Source organism: Dasypus novemcinctus, chromosome 19 (assembly GCF_030445035.2).
Source record: "Dasypus novemcinctus isolate mDasNov1 chromosome 19, mDasNov1.1.hap2, whole genome shotgun sequence".
NCBI lineage: Eukaryota > Metazoa > Chordata > Mammalia > Cingulata > Dasypodidae > Dasypus > Dasypus novemcinctus.
The window spans coordinates 83,543,499-83,563,186 of record NC_080691.1 but is presented as its reverse complement, the minus strand read 5'-3'; the positions used below and the strand labels follow the sequence as shown (position 1 = coordinate 83,563,186).

General features: G+C 67.4%; 1 protein-coding gene across 2 annotated transcripts; it reads left to right on the top strand.

The window, feature by feature from the left end:
• The first annotated feature begins 455 nt into the window (after positions 1–455).
• On the top strand, positions 456–19,087 carry STK11 (serine/threonine kinase 11). 2 transcript variants are annotated; one of them, XM_058282209.2, is made up of 10 exons: positions 469–937; positions 8,570–8,653; positions 9,049–9,138; positions 9,277–9,409; positions 9,486–9,622; positions 10,075–10,202; positions 14,873–14,930; positions 15,456–15,652; positions 17,561–17,775; positions 18,471–19,087. In XM_058282209.2, exons 1-9 carry the CDS (start codon positions 648–650, stop codon positions 17,758–17,760), a joined length of 1,317 nt encoding a protein of 438 aa, XP_058138192.1. In that variant the 5' UTR covers positions 469–647; the 3' UTR covers positions 17,761–17,775; positions 18,471–19,087. The 2 variants fall into 2 exon arrangements, with proteins under 2 accessions (XP_058138193.1, XP_058138192.1); XM_058282210.2 differs by lacking the exons at positions 17,561–17,775; positions 18,471–19,087 and adding an exon at positions 15,928–17,554 and having other exon boundaries at positions 456–937.
• The last annotated feature ends 601 nt before the right edge of the window (positions 19,088–19,688 follow it).

Genomic DNA, 19,688 nt, shown 5'->3' with positions numbered 1-19,688 from the left:
CGGGGCGTGCGCGGCGGCGGCGGCGCGGGGCGGGGGAGGGAGTAAACAAGATGGCGGCGGCGTGTCGGGCGCGGAAGGGGGAGGCGGCCCGGGGCGCCCGCGAGTGAGGCGCGGGGCGGCGGCCGCGGCGGCCCCCGCGGGCCGTGCATGGGCTGGGCCCCGCGCCGCGGCGCCTCCTGCTCGCGCGCGGCGGGGGGACGCGCCGCCCGGGCGCCGGCGGCCTCGGGGGCGCCCCGGCCGGGGCCTGCGCCGCCCCCCGCGCCCCGCCGCCGGGCAGCCCGGGGCGCCGTTCGGGGCGAGGGGCGGCCGGCGCGGCGCGCGTGGGCCCCGGGGGCCCGGGCCGGGGGGCGCGCGCGCGGGGGCCGCGCTAGGGGCGCGGGGCGGGCCGGGGCCCGGGGCGGCGGCGGGCGCGCGGGGCCGAGGCGCTAACGCCCTGGAGGCCGAGCCGGCGCGGCCCCCCCAGCGGCCCCGGACGCGGACGTGGCGGCCCGGACGGCGGGGCCCGGCGGCGGCGGACGTGCGCTCCCGCGGGCGCCGCGGCGCTCGCCCTCAGGACAGGCGCCTCGGCGCCGCCAGGGGCCCTCGGCGCGGCTCTGCGCCCGGCCTGCGGACGCGCGGACGGGGGGTCGCCGGGCGTCCCCTCCAGCATGGACGTGGGGGGCGCGCCGCGCCTGGGCGTGTTCGCCGAGGGCGAGCTGGTGTCCGTGGCCATGGACACCTTCATCCACCGCATCGACTCGGCCGAGGTCATCTACCAGCCGCGCCGCCAGCGCGCCAAGCTCATCGGCAAGTACCTGATGGGGGACCTGCTGGGCGAGGGCTCGTACGGCAAGGTGAAGGAGGTGCTGGACTCGGAGACGCTGTGCCGGCGCGCCGTCAAGATCCTCAAGAAGAAGAAGCTGCGCAGGATCCCCAACGGCGAGGCCAACGTGCGCAAGTGAGTGCGCGGCGCTCGCCCCTCCGCGGCCTCCTTCCCTTCCTCCTTCCCTCTCTCTCCTCCTCTCCTCCTTCCCTTTTCCTCTCCTTCCACACTTCTCTCCTTCCCTCTCTCTTCCACTCTCCTTCCCTTTTCCTCTCCTCCTTCCACACTCCTCTTTTTCCTCTCTCCTTCCCTTTTCCTCTTCTTCTCTCTCTCCTCCTTTCCTTTCCCTCTTTTCCCACTCTCTTCCTCTCCTTCCCTTTTCCTCTCCTCCTTCCACACTCCTCCTCTCCTTCCCTTTCTTTTTCTCCTTTCCTCTTTCCCTTTTCCTCTCCTTCTACACTTCTCTTTCTTCCTTTCTCTTCCTTCCCTTTTCCTTTTCCCACGCTCCTCCTCTCCTTTTTTTCTCCTTTTTTCTTCCCTTCTCCCTGTCTCTTTCATTTTTTTCTTTTTTCTGTTTTTCTTCTTGCCCTCTTTTCCCTTCCACTCTCCTTGTTTCCTTTCTTTCCTTTTTTCTTTTTCTCCTTTTTTCTTCCTTTGTTTCCTTTTTCTTTTTTCTCTTTTTTCTATTTCTTTCTCTTTACTTTCTTCTTCCACTTTTCTCCTCTCCTTTATTTATATCCTTTGCTCCTCCCATCTTTTCCTGTCTTCTTTTTCTTAGTTCTCTCTCTTCTTGCCTTCTTTTTTTCTTCTACTTTTCTTACCTTTTCCCTCCATTTCACCTCTTCCTGTTTCCTTTTCTCTTTCTGTTTCTTTTTTTCTCCTGCTTTTCTCTTTTTGTTTTTTTTTATTTTCTTCCTTTCCTTTTCCTTGTCCTCTTCCTCTTTTTTTTTCCTTTCCACTCTTTCCCTTTTTTCTTCCTTTTAGTCTTTTCTCATTCTCGCTCACTTTTTTCACTTTCTCTCGTTTCTTTTTTTTCCTTCCGTCTCTCCTTTTTGTCCTTCCTCTCTCCTCTCTTTCCTTCCCAGCTTTCCTTTTCCCTCTGTTTTTCCTCCTTCCTTCCCTTCCTCCCTCCCCTTGAACTCTGGGCTGAGGGACGTGGATCTGTGTCTCCCTGTGGAGGAAGTATCTTGGGCAGGCCGCAGAAGCGCTTCCACTTGAGGCAGGGTCGGTGGCTGCAGGGGGTTCCGTCTGCCCTCTGGGACCCCGGACCCCGATGGAAACTGCCGGGGAGGGGTGCACCCCCTGCCCTCCCAACTCCCTTGCCCCGCGAGCCCCTCTGCCGTTCACGCTTGGGTCCTCCCAGCGAGCCCGGGGCACTGGCCCGGCCGCCAGCTGGTCTCCTGCGTGACGGGCTGGCGTTGCGGGGTGCTGGTCCTGGTCGCGGGACTCCGCGCTGCCAAGCGGCCCGTTTGCACCACGTTATCGCCTGTAGGGAGAGGCGCCCTGCCGGGTGCGGCACAAGGGGCAGCTCCGCGGGGGGGCGGTGGCACCCGCGGGCTGGGAGGTTCCCCCCGTGACCCGCCCCGTGCCTGGGCAGGGCCGCCCCTTATCGCTGCCCGCAGCCCTGCCCGTGCTGCCTGGGCCTCGCCTGCCCTCCTGGAACCGCCGCTTCCCGGAAAGGCGCCTCCTGAGCGGCCCCGCGGGCGGGGACGGGCCGCCTGACCTTGGCAGGACTGGTGACCTCGCCCGGCCCTGCCCGGCGCCCTTCAGAGCCGGTGTCGGCTTTCAGCCCTCCCCGCGGCCGGCGGCCTCAGCGGGCACAGGCCTCCGGGCGGCTCCCGCCGGCTGGGGACGCCTGTGGGGGCGTAGCCGTGCAGCCCGCGTGTCTGCCACGCCCGTTAAAGGCGGCCGCCCCCAAACCAGCCCCTGGACGCCACTCCGGGGGGCACGCCCTCGGCCCCCGGGGTGCCTCCTGCCCCGAGAGCCCCTGCTGGCCACTCCCACCCCCCCCCAGGCCTTGCCTGCTGATCGTGGGGGGGCGTGTGCTCGTCGCCAGCTCCTGGGTGACTCAGGGAGGCAGTTGGGAGCGTGGGGTACCCCTCGGAGCAGCCCCAAGGGGACTCACGTCCGAGAGGCCAGGGACCCCGACCTCAAGGCTGAGCACAGAGCTGGGGTCCAGCGCCTGCTGCCTGGGAGTGCCGCTGCCCGCCCGGGAGACTGGGGCCGGGCCTGCTGCGTGCCCGGGGCCCCGTGCCCTCCCCGGGCCTGCCCTGCGCAGGCTGTGCAGCCGCGACGGCAGGGCTCACACATGCCGGGTCGGGTGGGTGCAGGTCACGGGTCAGAGCCGGCTCGTGGCAGGATGGGGTCCTCGGGCACGGTCGGGGTGCAGGCTGCCCGGACCCTGAGGGGGGCTGAGGCTTTCCTTTTCTCTTGGCTGGGGCGCAACTCACCCACCACTCGGACACCCCTTTAAAGCACGTGACGTGGGTGTCACCACGGTCCTGCCCCCAAGGTCACGGCAGAGCCTGCCTCCGTGGCCCCCGAAGTTCCCTGGAGCCCCACAGGAGGCATGGGCAAGCAGACCCCACGCGATCAGAGGCGACGAGCGCCTTTGTGGCGTGTGTCCCAGGCGGCATGTGGCGTCCTCAGAGACCATAGGGGGTGCTCCCAGGGGGTGTCGGGCTGTAAGCCCCGGTTTCCAGCCTGTCCACAGAGGGGAAACTGAGGCGCAGACCACGCCATGGGCGCCGGCCTCCCGTGACCTGGCGCCTGTGGTGGCGCCCACGTGCTCAGCTGGAGGAAGTGGCTCGTGGCGGCCGCGGGGGCTGCTGGGGCCTCGTGTGTGGAGCGCCCTGGGGTGCGGAGAAGATGGCGCCTGTGCTACAGACGACAGACGCGGCTCAGTGCCGCTCTCCTGCGGGCACCCCAGTCAAGCGCGTTCCTTCCCCTGCATCCGTCACTCCCGTTTGTCGCAGGGACCTGGGTTCCGCCTGAGCCTCCCTGGTTCACCCTTGCTCGTAGAAAGCCATGGTTTTCGTTTTAGCTTTTTTTTGTTGGCGGAACTGTAGACGTACAGGGAAGTACTGACAGCCGAGCTATGCTGTGTTCTCTGCGTCGAAGCTGCAGAAGTTAGGAAGTAGGAAAAGTTACTGTTATTATTAAGGCTGTAGCAACTCCGGGTATTTCCTTTCTGTTCTTTGTTTTTAATGCATCAAGCACTTTTTAATGAAACACCACTCTCTCCTTGGCTTTGTGAAGGAAAGAACTGTACTTATTTTTTTCAGTAGCTGGTAGGGTTACAGGGCGCGAACATTGATTGGGAAGCTGGGAAGGGGCATCGGGTGGAAAGTCTCCTCTGCCGAGGCAGGAGCGGGGCTCGTGTGCCGCAAGCACAGCCGGCCGCTGGGGTTTTGGGCAGGTGTAGTGGATAGCACGTGCTCCCCGCTCTCATATAAACAAGCACACCATACGCCGGGGTTGGCGCGGAGAGCGGCTACGTCCGCGTGGCAGGCTGTGTGCCACGGCTCAGCTCTGCTGCTGTTGCGGGAGCAGCTGCGGGCCACGGAAGCAGGTGGCCTGGCCGAGGCCCGGAAAGCTCGGTCCGTGGACGCTGAGATTCGACTTCGTGGGATTGTCACGTGTTATAAAAGTACTTTCCTGCCCGGACGTTTAGAAGGGTCGAGGTCCTGCTCAGCTCATGGCGACGATAAGCAGCTGTTGGGCTGGGCCGCGGCGTCCGGCTGCTGACCCCATCTCGGCAGGAGCCAGCACCCTCGCGGACGTCCACTGCCTCACAGAGCCGCAGTGCTGTGCCCTGCGCCGGTGGGCAAGGGCGTCTGAGGACACGCTGCAGGCGGGCAGCGTCGCGCGTCCACAAGCCAGGGCGCTCGGAGAGCTTGGTCCACGCCGACACAGTTGGAGGGGGCCATGGCAGGGTCCGCGTGGCTCCAGCGGCTTCCTCCACGAGGGTGCGGGCTGCGCCCTCTGTCCCCGAGCACCGGTTTTTGGTTTTGATTTGAACTTCCACTGTGGAAACACATCCATGTCCAGGCTTGCCGTTTACCACTTATCAGTGGCGTTGACCACAGGCTGCTTTGCTGCTGTTGCCACCCACTGCCAGAGCTTTTCCGTTGGCCCGGACAGAGCCCCGCGCTGGGCAGCTCCTGACATTGGTAACTGCCGCTGCCGGGGGTCTCGGCTTCCTGTGCCGCTGGGAACCGCCCGGCGCCCCTCCCCTGCGGCCGAAGCCCTCCCGTGCACACCGCTTGTCGGCACGTCTGGTGGCACCAGCCCCCTCGGCTGCTTTTCTGGGAATGTCCTTCTCCCTCGTTTTTGGAAGAAAGACTCACAGGCTGTAAGTTTTCTGGTTGACATTTATTTCCTCTCCGTACCTCAAACGCTTCTCCCCACCCACTTCCTGCTGCCACGGTCCAGATGCGCGCGGCGTGTGGTCACCGGGTGCCCTGCACGTGCCGTGGAGCTTTCCTCTTGCGGCTTCAGAGCGCTTCGTGCCCTCGGCGTTGGGCAGTCTGAGCACCGCGCCTGCGGGGGGCCGTGTCCCCGTCACACCGGGGGCTCCTCGGGGCTCTCGGGCGTGTGCGCCGACGTCCTCGGTTAGACTGGGCAGTTTCTGCCCTCGTTTCTTTGGGCGTCCCTTCTGGCTCCTTCCGCCTCCCCTCTCCTGCCGGGACTCAGTGCGTGTTGGTTTCTAGATGGTGTCGCACATGCCTCTCAGGTCCTGTCCGCTTTCTAAAATTCTTTTTTTCCTTCTGTTCCCCGGTTTCAATTGACTAATCTTCGAGTTCACTGGTTCTTTTTTCTGCTGGCGTTGGTCTGCTGTTGAACCCTGCAGGGCATTTTTCATTTTAGTTAATGTGTTTTTCAACTCCAGCATTTAGTTCTTTTCTGAAACTTCTATTTATCAAGATCCTGTATTCCTTTATAGTTTTTCTTACGTCGTTTAGTTCTTTTCTGTTCCCTTTTTTCTTCTTGAGAATATTGAACATCGTTTAGAACTTCTGGACTTTTACCTTGTTCCTTGGACGGGCTGTTTCCTGTTCCTGCGTCTTGTAATCTTCTGCTGCATGCTGTGCATTTTAACATTCTAAAGTGTTAACTCTGGGGTTTAGTCCCTTGACTTTGAATCCCACTAGCGACACGACGAGATTTCCTCGTGTGCCGGGAGGTAACAGACAAGACCCACCGCAGAGCCCCTCTCCCAGTCTCCGCAGCAGCTCTGCCTGGACTGGTGCTCTCCGTGGAGTGCAGCAGCCTGAGGCGAATGCGAGGTGCCCTCCGCGTCTCTCTGGAGCCTGCGTTTGGTCTTGCATGTGCTCTTTGTGACCTCGGGAATGCCCGTGTTCCTGCAGGTGCCTCCGTCCCGCCCGAGTGGGCGCGTCGTGCCCGCCTTGGCTGGACGCTGTGTGCTGGCCTCCCACTCGCTCAGGACGGTGCCCGTCCCCTGTACGTGGGCAGAGCCACCCGGCACCGCTGCCTCTGTGCTTGGGAGGCAGCAGGCGGGTCGCGGCAGCTCGGCCAGCACCATGGCGTCCAGCGGGCAAGCGTCCACAAGCCGGGCGGCCTGGCGAGCCGGCGCTGCCCTCGCGGTGACGGGCAGGTGGTCGCGGCGGTAAGCATGAGGACCTCGGTGAGGTCAGGACCGAATCCTGGGCCTCGTCGCCTTCGTTCCCTCCGCAGCAGCGTCACCAGGGGCTGCGAGGAGCTTCCGGCGTCTTCTGAGGCACGTCCTCTCCCTGTGGGTCGTTATCAGAAGGACTTGCCGTGAGGCCCAGGTGTGTGGCCAGGTCCTCGGCTCCGGAGTGGCCTGGCCACTGCCCTGCCGTCCCCTGCCTTGGCAGAGGGAGAGGTGACCCCGAGGTCGTGGTGAGCCCGTGGGCCCCCGTTCGCCTGAGGGCCAGGCGCTGTGGCCATCCAGCTTGGGGCTGTCGTCAGGCGGCAGGCGACGGTCAGGCACGGAGGGAAAGCGTCGGTTCTGGGATGCCAGGCCGGGCCTTGGTGTGTCGTGGGCGTCGGCTCGAGGCCGTAGGCCGGCCAGGGCCCTGGTCCTCCTGGCACTCGCCGGGTGCTTGCCGGGCCGCTGAGCAGCTTATGGTGGTGCCCCTGCAGAGCTGCGCCCCTTTGCCAGCGCCTCGCCATCACCCCGAAACAAAGCCCCATTGGCGGGCAGCCTCTGACCCGCGCCCTGTGGCTGCTGTCACGTGGCAGGCCACTGCTTGACCGTGGGCCCTGCTGCCGGGGGCCTGTGTGCACACGCGTGTGCCGAGAGGTTCTCAGCAGCCTTCCCCTGCCCCCCCCCCCCGTGCCCGGATGTTGCAGTGGGAGGTGGTCAGATGCAGGACTACCTATGCTCGTGCTCCCAGGGCTGGTGGGCCGCAGCCGGGTCAGTCCCGCGTCCCCGCCCCGCCTACTGTCCCCGCTCCGCCTACTGTCCCCGCTCTCCTGTCCCGGCTCTCCCGTCCCCGCTGGCCCGTCCCCACTGGCCAGCTGACGACTGAGGTTGTGCCCCCCGGTGATGGGGCGGCTCCCGTGACCTGCTTCTGTGGCTCCTCGTCCCTCGGCGTGTCGAGCATCCACTTGGTTCTGGGCAGCGTGCACGGATGCCGGAAGGTTCTGGGCGGACCGGAAACTGCCACTTCCTCTCGCCGCAGAGGTGCTTCCTGCACTGCTGGTTCATCTCCCCGTTCTCCGGGAGAGACCTCTGTTCCTTCCTTTTTTCTGGCCAGGGGCGTCGTGCTTGCAACAGAGCTGGGGGAGCGTGGGAGCGGGGCGCGGGCCGGCCCTGCGTGACACGTGCTCCGGCCCTTGGAGCGTGACGCGTGACCCGTGCCCTGCGCTCCGCCCTGCCCCTGGGTGCGTGGGTGCTGGCCATCCTCGGTGGCCACACGGCGCATCTGCAGAGCCTCTGGTCCCCGGAGCGCGTCTGCCTGGCTCTGCGGCAAGCACCTCTTAAAGGAAACCTCTGCGGGGGCCGGCGTCGGAGCGCGAGCTTCCTGCTGCAGGGAATGGCCGCCGCCTGCTCTGGCCGGGACTTGCGGCACTGCCGTGGGGAGGATGAGGCTGCCCGAGGCGGGAGGCGGGGAAGGGGTCCCAGGGCTGGTGGAGACACAGCACTTTCCCTGGGCCTCCCGGGACGGGGCCCCCTGGCCCAGGGCGGTGGAGTGGCGCCAGGCAGCACCGGTTTCCGCAGCGGGCTCTCATGGCGGACGCGGGCGCCCTCTCCATCTCCCGCCAGCTATGCCCACGGCCCCTCATCCAGTCACGCCTCCCAGGGGGAGCAGGCCAGGACTTCGAGGAACCACCGGGCCCTCGCCCCTCCCTCGGCCTGCCCGGCTCCTGCACGTGCCTGCGCGGGACCCGCGGCCTGTGCAACTTCTGGATGACTTACCTGCTTGAGGCGCGGTGGGCAGCCCTACAGCTGTGCCCAGAGAAGCCACGCGCCCTCCCGCCTCTGCCCCCAGCACCTGCTGCCTTTGCCAGCCGACCCCTCAGCCCTGGCCCCACCTGCTGCGGGTGCAGGCGCCGCGGGGCTGCCATGCACAGGGTGATCAAGGGCTTGGCCGCACATGTGGCGTCCCCGTGGCGTCCCCAGGGGCCCAACAGCGCACATGGCGTCCCCGTGGCGTCCCCGGGGCCCGGGTCTGGGTGGGGTGCGCCTCGGGGCCTGGCTGGTGCAGTGCAGGCACGGCGGCTGCCAGGTGGCGGTGGGTGCTGTCCCCCGCATCTCGCTGACCCTCTCCTCCGTTTCAGGGAAATCCAGCTCCTCAGGAGGTTGCGGCACAAAAACGTGATCCAGCTGGTGGATGTGCTGTACAACGAGGAGAAGCAGAAGATATATCCTTTCGCTGGCCGCGGCGCTCAGCGCTGCCTCGCGGGGGAGGGCCTGGTCGGGGTGCCCAGCCCTGAGGCCAAGGCGACCTGGCCACCCCTCAGCCCCGGTGCCCCCCGAGCCCACGCCCCTTCCACACCCGGGCTCGGCTCACAGCTGCAGTGCGTGGAGCCTGAGGCGGGCCCCCTCCTGCCTCCAGGTGTCCAGACGTAGGCGCGGGGTGGGGCCGCCCGACGCCCCCGGGAGCTCCATCGCCCGCTCCTCTCACTGCGGGACTCATTTACACATGCGGACTCTTTGCCAGGGCCGGCCCCCTCCCCCTCGGCCTGCGCCACCCCCTCCTCGCCCCCTCCCCCGGCCCGTGCCCTGCGCCGCCCGCTGGCCTCCTTGACGGCCGCACGTATATGGTGATGGAGTACTGCGTCTGCGGCATGCAGGAGATGCTGGACAGCGTGCCTGAGAAGAGGTTCCCCGTGTGCCAGGCCCACGGGTGAGTCGCCGGCCCTGGGGGTCTCGTCCCGCCGCCCCCCTGGGTGACGCTCCCGGGACCCGTGGGCGCTGCGAGAGGCGAGGGCGGCGCCGGGCGGGCGGGCGGGCCCCGGCGTGCGCTCGCCAGCCTCGCCCGCAGGTACTTCTGCCAGCTCATCGACGGGCTCGAGTACCTGCACGGCCAGGGCATCGTGCACAAGGACATCAAGCCCGGCAACCTGCTGCTCACCACCTCCGGCACCCTCAAGATCTCGGACCTGGGCGTGGCCGAGGTGCGCGCCGGCCCGCGGGCGGGGGGGCCCGGGGGCAGCCCTGCCCCGGCCGACCCCCCGCCGCCGCCCCCCGCAGGCCCTGCCGCCCTTTGCCGCGGACGACACGTGCCGCACGAGCCAGGGCTCGCCCGCCTTCCAGCCACCCGAGATCGCCAACGGCCTGGACACCTTCTCGGGCTTCAAGGTGGACATCTGGTCGGCAGGGGTCACGCTGTAAGTGCCGCGACCTGCGGGCGCGCCCCGCCCTGCTGCTCGGCACCCGTGTCGCGGGCGGCTGGGGCCCGGGGTTTCTGGGGCAGCTGGGTCTGCGTGGGCCCTGCTGGGCCAGCAGTGACGCGGGCACGGCGGCGGGCGGCTGAGAGTCCCAGGGCCGGTGGGGGCGGGCGCCTTCGGGCCTGGGGTCCGCCTTGCCCGACGCACACGCGGCAGCCTTTGGTGGGGTGGGCAAGGCTCCGACTGGCCTCTTACCGCGAGCGTCTGTGACACGCGGCGAGGTGGACGGCCGTGCCCCCAGCCCCCGGGCACTCTCCTAGGTCCCCCGGGGGGACGCAGCCCTGACGGCTTGCAGCGGGCGGCCCCGCCTCCTTGAGGGGCCCGGCGGGCGCTGTGCCACTCGCAGGCGCACCTGGCGGCACTGCCCGGCCTGAGCGCCTGCCTCGCCGCAGCTACAACATCACGACGGGCCTGTACCCCTTCGAGGGGGACAACATCTACAAGCTGTTTGAGAACATCGGCAAGGGGGACTACGCCATCCCCGGCGAGTGCGGCCCGCCGCTGTCCGACCTGCTCAGAGGTAGGGCGCGGGCAGGCGCGGGCGGGCGCGGGGTGCCGTCCCGACGGCCTCGTGGCCAGAGGCTTCCGGAAGCTGCGCCGGTGGGCTGTGTCCCTCCCGCCCCTGGCCGCCGCATGGCGTGGCCCTGGTTGGAGGCCCAGGCCCAGCCCCCCAGCCCCCGTCGCCAGGCGCCTCGGCCCATCTCGGGGTGCTGGCGTCTGGGCCAGGCCGCGCAGAGGCGGCCGCCCTCCAGCGCCTGCCGGGCCTTCTGGGAGCTGACGGGTCCTCGGCTCCCCCACTGGCCTCCAGCCCCCTCGCTGGACTGCCCCAGGCTCCCGAAGCGCCCTCCTCGCCCCAGCCCTGCAACTCTGGGTGCCGCGGGCCGCAGCCCCGTGGGGAGGGCGCGGCCAGAGGGTGCTGAGCGCGGTCCCTGCCTCTGGGGTCTTGAGTCTGGCCATGAGGCAGCGCCTCCGAGCAGCACAGCGGGGCGCCCGTCGCGGGTCCGGGGCCCAGGCCTGTGGACGTGGGAAAGGCCGCGGCGCCGTAACAGGCGCCCAGTAATCGCCCGTGCAGCCCCGGAGCCCAGGGGCGCGCCCCGGCGCCCGCGGCTCCCCTCGTCGGTCCAGGCGCCAGGTCTGCGTCCCCGGCCGTGGGAGCCCCGTCGGGCAGACACCCCGAGAAGTTCCCAGAACCGAACCGGGCCCCAAGTGCGGCTCTCGGTCAGCTGAAGTGAGGCGGGTGTGACCGCGCTTGCCGGCCTGATGCGGGGGCCTGGCCTCCACTGCCAGTGCCTTCCGCCCGGGACACTCTGCCGGGGCTGACCCTCCCGCAGCCCCTCCGCTCCCTGCTCTCTGCGCCATCCGCTGCTCGGGGCCGGCAGCCGCCGCGGTCTCTAGCGTGGCAGCGTGCCTTCCCCGTTGTGGAGGGGCCCGCCCGCGCTGGGCCTGAGCAGCGGCCCTCGGGCCTGGACGCCGCCCCCTGCCCGCCCCGCTCCTGCGCTTTGCCCGCGCTGGGGCCCCAGCCCAGCGGACCCCAGGGCGGCTGCTCGGCCCCCCGGGCAGGTCCGCGCATCGCGTCTGCTCCCCGTCCTGAGCCCAGAAGTTTCTGCGGCCACGTTGGTCTGTTTGGGGGCACAGTCGGAGCGGAAAGCCCCGTGGTGCCACTGGACGCTTCCTCCAGGCAGGCACCGGACGTGCGTGCCGCGAGTCCCTGTGCGGCCCCGAGACCCCTGTTCTGCTCCGGTGTGCAGGGGCGGGCGTGGCGCCGGGGGCTCGCGCAGCGTTGCTCGGGCTGCGCTCTGGAGCCCTGCCCAGGGCATGCTGACCTCTCCCCACTGCTGCTCCTGCCCCTGGTCTTGCCAAAAGCCCTCCCCCGCCGCGCCCTGCCGCATGGCCCATCCCCGCACCCGCCACGAGGCCCAGTGCGTGCTCCTGGCTGCTTGCACCCTGAGGCCCTGCCCTGCTGGGCTCTGCGCTCTGCACCGGCCACCTCGCGCTGCGGCCGGGGGCCCTCCGGGCTTTCTGCAGGGCGTCTTGCAGGGGTCTTGGGGGCCCTTCCCCACCGAGGGAAGCCGCCTGCCGGCCTTGGGGCCCCGTGTCCTCCCAGCTGCGTGTGCTGGCTCCATGGTTGCTGGTGGCTTCCCCCAGGTGCTCCCAAAACTCCTGCTCATTTCTTAGGCCGACTCGTAGCACAGCGACGCCGTGGTGGGCAGCTGCACGGGGGAGGGACGCAGCCGAGCGCTGGGAGCTGGCGGGCCGGCGCCCCACATGCTGCTCATGTGGGCAGAGGTGCCCGACGGGCACGGGAGGCTCAGGCGGGTCGGCGTCGCCAGGAAGTGAGACCAGAAGGGAGTCACCAGCCGCCAGGACCCGCCCTGCGCAGAGGTGGGCGGCGCTGGCGGAAGGACCCGCGCCCACAGGGGTGTGGGAGACCGGGGCGGCCTGCCCGGCAGCGCGCTGGCACGTGGGTATCCCCGTGTGGCCCCTGTGGCGGCTGGCATGTGCCGGCCGCGCGGCGTTGGACGGGAGGTGACCCGGCAGCTCCCAGGGACGCCTCGGCCGCTCGCTCCTGCATGGGCTTCAGCTCGTTTCGACTCTCCGGGGAACAGGGATGGGGTATCTTTGCCTTAGCTGTTTCTTGGTGATGGTTTGGAGCAAGGGTTCTTCCCCGGGGGCCCACCAACCCGAGGAGTCTGCAAAGATTTCAGGAGCTGTGCGGCCTCGAGCTGCAAAAAACGGACTTTTCTTTATTTTCCCTGGTCTCTCTTGGAAACTTGGCATTTCCTTGGACATAGGAGCTAAGTTACCGTAGAGTTTGTGTTGTATCACGTAACAGTTGCATATCTGAAAAACCACGTAAGCTCGTCCGTTCTCTGGAGTCCGGTAGCTGCTAGGCTCAACACTGGCGTGGACTCTGCCGCGATGTCCCAAGAGGGCCCGTGGTTGTCGCTGACTGGCAGAGGGTCCGCGGCGCAGAGGAGGCCAGCAGCGCCCTCCTTCTCCTCGGTGGGCCTTGTAGGCTAGGGGCCGCAGCCAGGCGTGAGCTCTGCTTTCAGGGGTGTTCAGAGGAGATGCCGCTGCTGGGCTGGCTCAGGTGCGTGCTGCTCCCACCTGCCAAGAGCTTGTGGTCTGGGGGCTTCTAGAACCCCGTCACGCGCCGCTCGCTGCCCGAGGCGGTCACGCTTCTCTTCTCTCGCAACTCGCTACCATGGCAGACGGCGCCGGCTTCCTTACATCACGCCGACTTCGTGTTCTGGAATAAACGCCAACTTTGTTTCGGGGCACTTTGTTCATGTCACTGGTTTTGTCTGCCAGTGTTCCCGGCCCCCTGGGGCTTGAGCCCCAGCCCCTGCGCAGGGCTTAGCAAACGACGGGGAGCGCGCCCTGCTGTTGGCTGCGAGGCTGGCATCGGGCTGGAGGTGCCCCGCGGGCGTCCCCAGTGAGCACGCTGGCACAGCCAGCTCCAGGCGTTTCCGCAGCTGGGTTCTGGCCTGTTTATTTTGTATCGTACAGGTTGTTTATTTCTCTTCCCCCGTCCATTTGGCGAGAAGTGTCCTTCTAGGAATTTGTCTACAGTGTCTGTTTCCGGAGAGCTCGGCGTCAAGCTGCTCGTGAAGCCCTTGTCTTCTTAGAAGGCTGTGGAGCGGGGCCGGGGGGCCTCTTCCTCCCGGCCTGGGTCCCGTCGCCCGTGTGCGGGACTCTGCTGCTTCAGAGAACACGCCCTTGGCTCGGGGCTCCGGGTCGGCTTCCTCTTTCATCGGTTTTGCTTCTGTTTTCTTTCCTTTGCCTCCTTCTGGTCTCTGTGGCTGTTGTAGTTTCCTGGCTGCCAAAGCCACACTCTGCAACAGGTCGGCCTCGACCACGGGGATGTACTGGCTCCTGGTTTTAAGGCGAAGAGAAAATCCAGAATCAGGCGTCTGAGGGCGAGGCTCGGGGCTGGCCTCTGGTGCTGTCCCCGGTGCATGGCGGCCTCCCCGGACTTGGGGTTCCTTTGTGGCTCCCCCCATCTGGCTTTCGCTCTGCTTGTGGAGGACACGGGGCGGCCGGGTCGAAGCCACCTGGTCCAGCAGGGCCGCCCCTTGGCTCCAGTGACACCTAGAAGAGACCCTAGCGGCAGGGCCCAGGAACGGGCCAGGTTTAAGAACCGGTTGCTCCTGAGTGCGGACTCCTGGTCCACAACAGCTGTCCCCATTCCAAGGTGGTAAATTGGGTAAACTCCTTGATCTCCAACCTTTTTTGAACAGGTGTGTTTACAGCTATGAATTGTCCTTTAAATCTTGCTTTAGTTTTGTTTTGCAAACATTAACGCATAGGAGATCTTTTCATTATGATTTAGTTTAGGCTAGTTTGTTTCCTGTTTTCACTTTCTGACACCCATGAATTAGTTAAAACTTTACTTAAACTCAAATTCAGATTTTGTTTGTTCGTTCGTTTTTTGAGGTACAGGAGCTGGGAACTGAACCCAGGACCTCGTATGTGGGAATCTGGCTCCCAACCGCTGAGCCACATCGGCTCCCCAAATTGGTTTTCTCGTTCGCTTGCTGTTTTTTTGGTTTTTAGGAGACAGTGGGAACCAAACTGGGACCTCCTCTGTGGGAGGCGGGCGCTCAACTGCTTGAGGCACATCCGCTCCCCTCGGGGGGTTTTTAAACTTAGTGTCAGTTCACTGGATTACACCGTTTGAATGATGTTAGTGTCCTGAGATTTGGTGATTTGCTTTATGGTCTAGAGCTTGATCAGCTGTTACAAACGCTGCATGTATCTCCAGGGGAGGTTCCCTTGTCCGCTGCTGCGTCCCAGGTCCGCTCCTTAGGTCGAGTGTGCGTCCTGCTCTTTAGACCGTCTGCGCCTCCGTGAGTTAGGACTTGGGCGCGGGCCTCCGCCTGCCTGGAGGCCCTTCTCTTCCTCTGCCCTTGCCCGGTCCTGCTTCCCGTTTGCAGCTGTGCGTCGGGCGCGGCACGTTTCAAGTGCGTCCATCGAGCTCGCCCTGGCACCTCGCCTGCTGGTCCCACGAGGCTCCCTCCTTCCACCGGCCCGTCCTCCTGACCGCCTTTGACCTGAGGCCTGCTGGGCCCACAACCCCCGTTTTTGTCTGGAATGACGTTCTGTGCTGGGCTGTGGCCGCGAGCGAGGGCCGGGGGCGGCTGCCGGGGCAGGGTGGGGCTCGGCGCTGACCTGCCGCGCTCCCTGCAGGGATGCTGGAGTACGAGCCCGCCAAGAGACTCTCCATCCAGCAGATCCGCCAGCACAGGTGCGTGTCCTGCCCCCGGCACCTGCCACGGCCCGGCCACCCACGCGGCTGGTCCCGACATGACTGCGCGGCCCCTCGCCCCCTGGGAGACATGGGTGGGGGGCCGTGACCTCGAGGAGCCAGCACTGCCTGGGGCCGGGGCACTGGGACACGGCCGTCGCGGAAGCCCGGGGCGCGGGGTGGGGGTGGGCCGGGTCCTCCAGGCCCTCAGCTGCATCTGCGCCTCTGGCCGCTGGGCGTATCGGCGGGGGGGTGCGGCGCGCAGAGCTGGGCACCTTCCCTGCGGCCCCCGAGGCCCGGGGCTGGAGGCCGAGGCGGGGATGCAGAGGTCCTCCGCGGCCTGCGCCTCGAGCTGCCTGCCCGCCGCCCCGTCCCCCGCGTCCCCGGGGTGCTTCTCTCCTGAGGGGCAGGGGCCAGGCGGGAGAGCGGGGGCTGGGGGCACCCCGCCGAGCCAGGGAGGTCGCGGGGGCCACGCCTTGGCTGAGGGCGACCGCCTGATGGGCACCTCGCGCGCCGCCCTTCCAGCTGGTTCCGGAAGAAGCACGTGCCGGCCGGGACCCCGGTGCCCATCCCACCGAGTGCGGACTCACGGGACGCCTGGCGCAGCATGACGGTGGTGCCGTACCTGGAGGACCTGCACGGCCGCGCTGCCGACGGCGACGACGACGACCTCTTCAACATTGAGGACGACATCATCTACACTCAGGACTTCACCGTGCCCGGTGAGCGGGGGCCTCGGCGGCTACTGGCCGCCCAGCGTCCCGGCCAGCTCCTCTCCGCGCGGGCACGGACGGCTCGGCGGGCCCTGAGTGGGGCCGCGGCATCCCCAGCTCTGCCCGGCGCCCTGCCGCCTGGTCACGCCGCCTCCCTGTCCACGGCCGCAGGGCTGGCGCAGAGCCCGGGGCGGCGGGGGCTGGGGCGCTGGCACCTGGAGCCCGCCAGGGCCCGCTGCGGCAGGAGGGTGGGCCCGGCCCTGACATGCGCGCCCTTCTTCCAGGTGACGAGGAGGCGTCTGAGGCAGGGCTTAGCGAGCACCGCGGCGCCCAGAGGAGCGGGTGCTCGGACCCGTGCGCAGAGGACGCCGAGGCAGCTGGGGGCGCAGAGCTGGAGGTCGTAGCGTAGGGCCGCGCCCACCAGGGGCATAGCGGACCAGGGCGCGGCCAGGCCAGGCAGGACGAGCGGGCCGCGGGGACGCCGACGGGCCCGGAGAGCAGGGCCGCCCCGGGCGGGGCGGGGACAGTGCGCTCGTGTAGCGGCATAAAAGGTTGGCTGCACTGTGTGTCTGGGCAGATGCTTGCGGCCCCCCAGGCTGTCCCACCGCCCAGGCTCGGGCCCGCAGGCCGCAGCCATGGCGGGTGAAGGGCTCAGAGCGGAGCTCCGCGCACGTGCCGTCCCTTGTTCTGCCGTCGGGGGCGAGAGGTGGCGACCGAGGACAGCGTGCGCAGCGGGCCTGGCACGGAGTGTGGCGGAGGCCTCGGGGTGGCGCGGAACGGGGTCTCGGAGCCCCGGCTCCCGCGCGGTGCAGGCTGTCCCCAGGCCCAGCGTCTGGAGAAGCAGCCGCCCTGGGGCACAGACGGGCGCGGCCGGCGGAGGGGGCCTGGCGCTCCCCGGGCAGCGGGACGAGGCCGGCAGCCCAACCCGGGCCCTGCGGGGCCCCTCCCTGCTGCCGTGCCCGTGGAGCCAAGGACGCCCCAGAAATCCAGGGACCCCCAAGCGCTTCCTGCCTTTGGCCAGGGCAGGGCTCGAGTTGGCGCCACCAGGCGTCCCCCCTTCCCATCCCTACCAGCACGGGTCCTGGGCAGGACACTTGGCTGGAGGAGGCCGCGTGGTGCTCCCGGGCCCCACAGCGCGGCTCCCCGAGCCGCTAGGTGTCCACCAAACGTGTGGCAGGTGCCTCTGCCTGGGCCAGGCGACTCCAAGGTCCAGGCCGCGCTCTGGCGCCCTGGGAGCAGGGGGCGCAGGCCGGGTGGGCGGGGACGCAGGTGGCGGCAGCGCGCAGCAGCCCCGCGCTCAGTGGAGTGCAGTCCCCACACACAGCCCAGGGGCATTCAAGGGCTGGTGGCGCAGGCCCTGCAGGCTCGGGGAGCCCCTCCTTCCCCCACCCCCCTGGCGGAGTCCTGCCCACTCAGGGTCACGGCCGCCAGGCACTGAGCGGCTTGCCCGCGCGCTTCTCACAGAGGCGCGGCTGTGGTCGTGGCTGCTGGGAGCGGCTCGCCACTGCCCCGTGAGGGCCCCGTGCTGAGCACAGGCAGGCGTCCCCGGCCGTGGGCTTCCCAGCCCCGTGGCCCCACCACGCGGGGATGACAGAGCACAGGGACAGCCAGGTCCCGGCCCCAGGCCTGCGGCGCCCCAGCCTGGATCTGGATTCCTGCAGGCAAGCTCGGGGCTGTGGCCCGCCCGGGGCAAGGGGTGCAGTGGTCAGGGTACTTGGATCCCCCAGTGGGCCCCTGGGCCCCGAGACGGGGGCTGCAGCAGCTCTGGCCGGACAGCCGGGCTCAGGCAGGGGCAGGTGGTCTACGCCCGCAGAGGCTGGAGCACATCGGTGCAGCGGTGTGTCCGGGACATGGCGTGGCCAGGACGTGGCCCGGGTTGGGCCACCTGCTCAGCTCCTTCGGCTGTCTCCCTCCCAGGACAGGTCCCGGAAGGCGAGGCTGGTCAGAATGGACAGAGCCGGGGGCTGCCCAAGGCCGTGTGCATGAACGGCACGGAGTCGGCACAGCTGAGCACCAAACCCAGGGCCGAGCGCCGCGCAAGCGCCGCCCACCCCGCCCGCAAGGCCTGCTCCGCCGGCAGCAAGATCCGCCGGCTGTCAGCCTGCAAGCAGCAGTGAGGACGCCTCCTGCAGGTGGGACGGCGGCTGCAGGGCGCCTGTCGGTCACACGGCCGCGTGTCGCCCGGCCCCCTACAAACCCGGCACCCCAACCGCTGTGTGTCGCCGCAGGGCCCCGGGCAGGAGGCTTGTTCTTTGCGGGACCTCACTGGCCACTCTGGCCGTCCTGGCGGCCCCTGGCCCCGCCAGCCCACCTGGTCTCCCCCAGCCTTGTAGCAGCTCCAGGTGGACGGGGGGCATATCCCACGCACGCCTGCCCCGTGAGTGGCCCCAGCCGCACAGGCATACCTGTCCCCCAGCCCAGGCTCTTCCAGGAAGGCCCATGTGGTTCCGAAGGCTTCTGCAGGGGTGCCAAGGGGTGGGCAGTGGGGAAGGGTGGGGCCAGCCGTCCCGGCTGCCTGTCTGCGGGGGCCTAGCTGGGGCAGAGGTGCCTTGCAGCCTCCCCCCAAGTGCTGGACGCCTTGTTTCCCGGGAGCGGGCACTGGTGCCCGTGCCGTGTGCGCAAGCACTGGGGGCACTGGAGGCGTTCGAGCCGGGCAGGAAGCTCCCTGGCTGGAGTCCCGTCTGAGCCCCGCGTCACCAGGGCCTCTCGGCTGCGTGGGGCCCGGGCTGACCTGGGTGGCTGGCCGCAGCGGGCCTGTCCTTAGGAGGCAGTGGGCGTCATGGGCTGCCAGCCCAGGAGTGACTCGCGTCTGCGGTCCCCTCTGCAGGCTGTCTCCAGGGCCCCGTGTGGGGCCACCCCGAGGCCGCCTCAGTCTTCCCACCCACTGCTGGCCCAGCACCCACCGGGGATGGACACCACACCCTCCGTGCTGACCGCTCCGTGGGAAGTCAGGGCCTCCCGGAGGGTCCGGGCAGGAGGCGGCAGGGACGCGGGCCCTGCCCTGCCCTCTGCCGGCTGTGCGTGCAGCCCCTCTTGCCAATGGACACGACTTCCCGTTTGTTGACTTGCAATCCTGTGCTGAGCCTCCAGCCCCCGGTGAGGGCGCAGGGGGCGGCCGAGGGCACTGCTCCTGCGCCCGGGCCCTGGCGGTGCTGGCCGTGCGAAGCCATTGCGATGCACTTTACGTTTAGACTACTGGTGTCTGCCCCGCCCTCTTAGTGTTCTGTTTTGACTCTGCTATACGTTAGAGCCGCCCACGCCTAGTGATGTGTTTAAACAAATCACAGCCACAGACGAAGCCGGTATGAAGAAACAGATCTCAGCCCGCGATGCATGCTGAACTGCCGAGGGAGCCGAGCGCTGCCTTTTTGTTTGGTTGGTTCCTTTTCTTTTTTTCTTTTTTTCCTTTTTTTTTTAAATGAAAAATAAAACAGGTGGATTTGAGCTGTGGCTGTGAGGGGTGTTTGGGATGTGCTGGGTGGCGGGGCGGGCTTTTCTGGTGGCGGGGCCCCTGCCCTTGGCCCTGGCTTTGGCAGGGGCTGGCCCTCAGCACAGAGGTCTCGGGGTCTTGCAGTGGTGGCTGGAAGGACACAGGCAGAGCCAGGGCTTGGGGCCGGGAACCCCAGCAGCCCGTCGTGGTGGGTGCAGGGAGCGGCCGCACGCCTGGGCACCTGCTTATTTGGACCTCCCTGGCCTGGGGGCCAGTGGACACCTCACTTCCCGCTGTTGCACATGACAGCGGAGGCTGATGGCAAGTGCCTGGACCCTCCCGCCTGCCCCACCCCCAGACCACTGTGTTCCTGGGTCCCCAGAGAAAAGCTGGAGGCAGACAAGGGTAGGCAGTAAATATTTATAACCAACCAAAAAACAAACACAAGAACCCATCACTGGATGGTGCACAGACTGGGCGGGAAGCTTCGAGGCCAGGGTTTTGGGGCTCAGCAGCAGGGCTGCCGCATCTTTTGGCAATAAATAAAGCTTGGGAAAACTTGAGACCCTGGCCGCTGTTTGTCTTTAATTTTTAAATAAACACTGATGAGTGTCC

Coding starts and splice junctions, on each gene's coding strand:
- STK11 (XM_058282209.2), top strand. CDS start 648: ATGGACGTGGGGGGCGCGCCGCGCCTGGGCGTGTTCGCCGAGGGCGAG. Junction 9,410..9,485: donor CGGACCTGGGCGTGGCCGAG/GTGCGCGCCGGC, acceptor CGCCCCCCGCAG/GCCCTGCCGCCCTTTGCCGC. Junction 10,203..14,872: donor GCTGTCCGACCTGCTCAGAG/GTAGGGCGCGGG, acceptor CGCTCCCTGCAG/GGATGCTGGAGTACGAGCCC.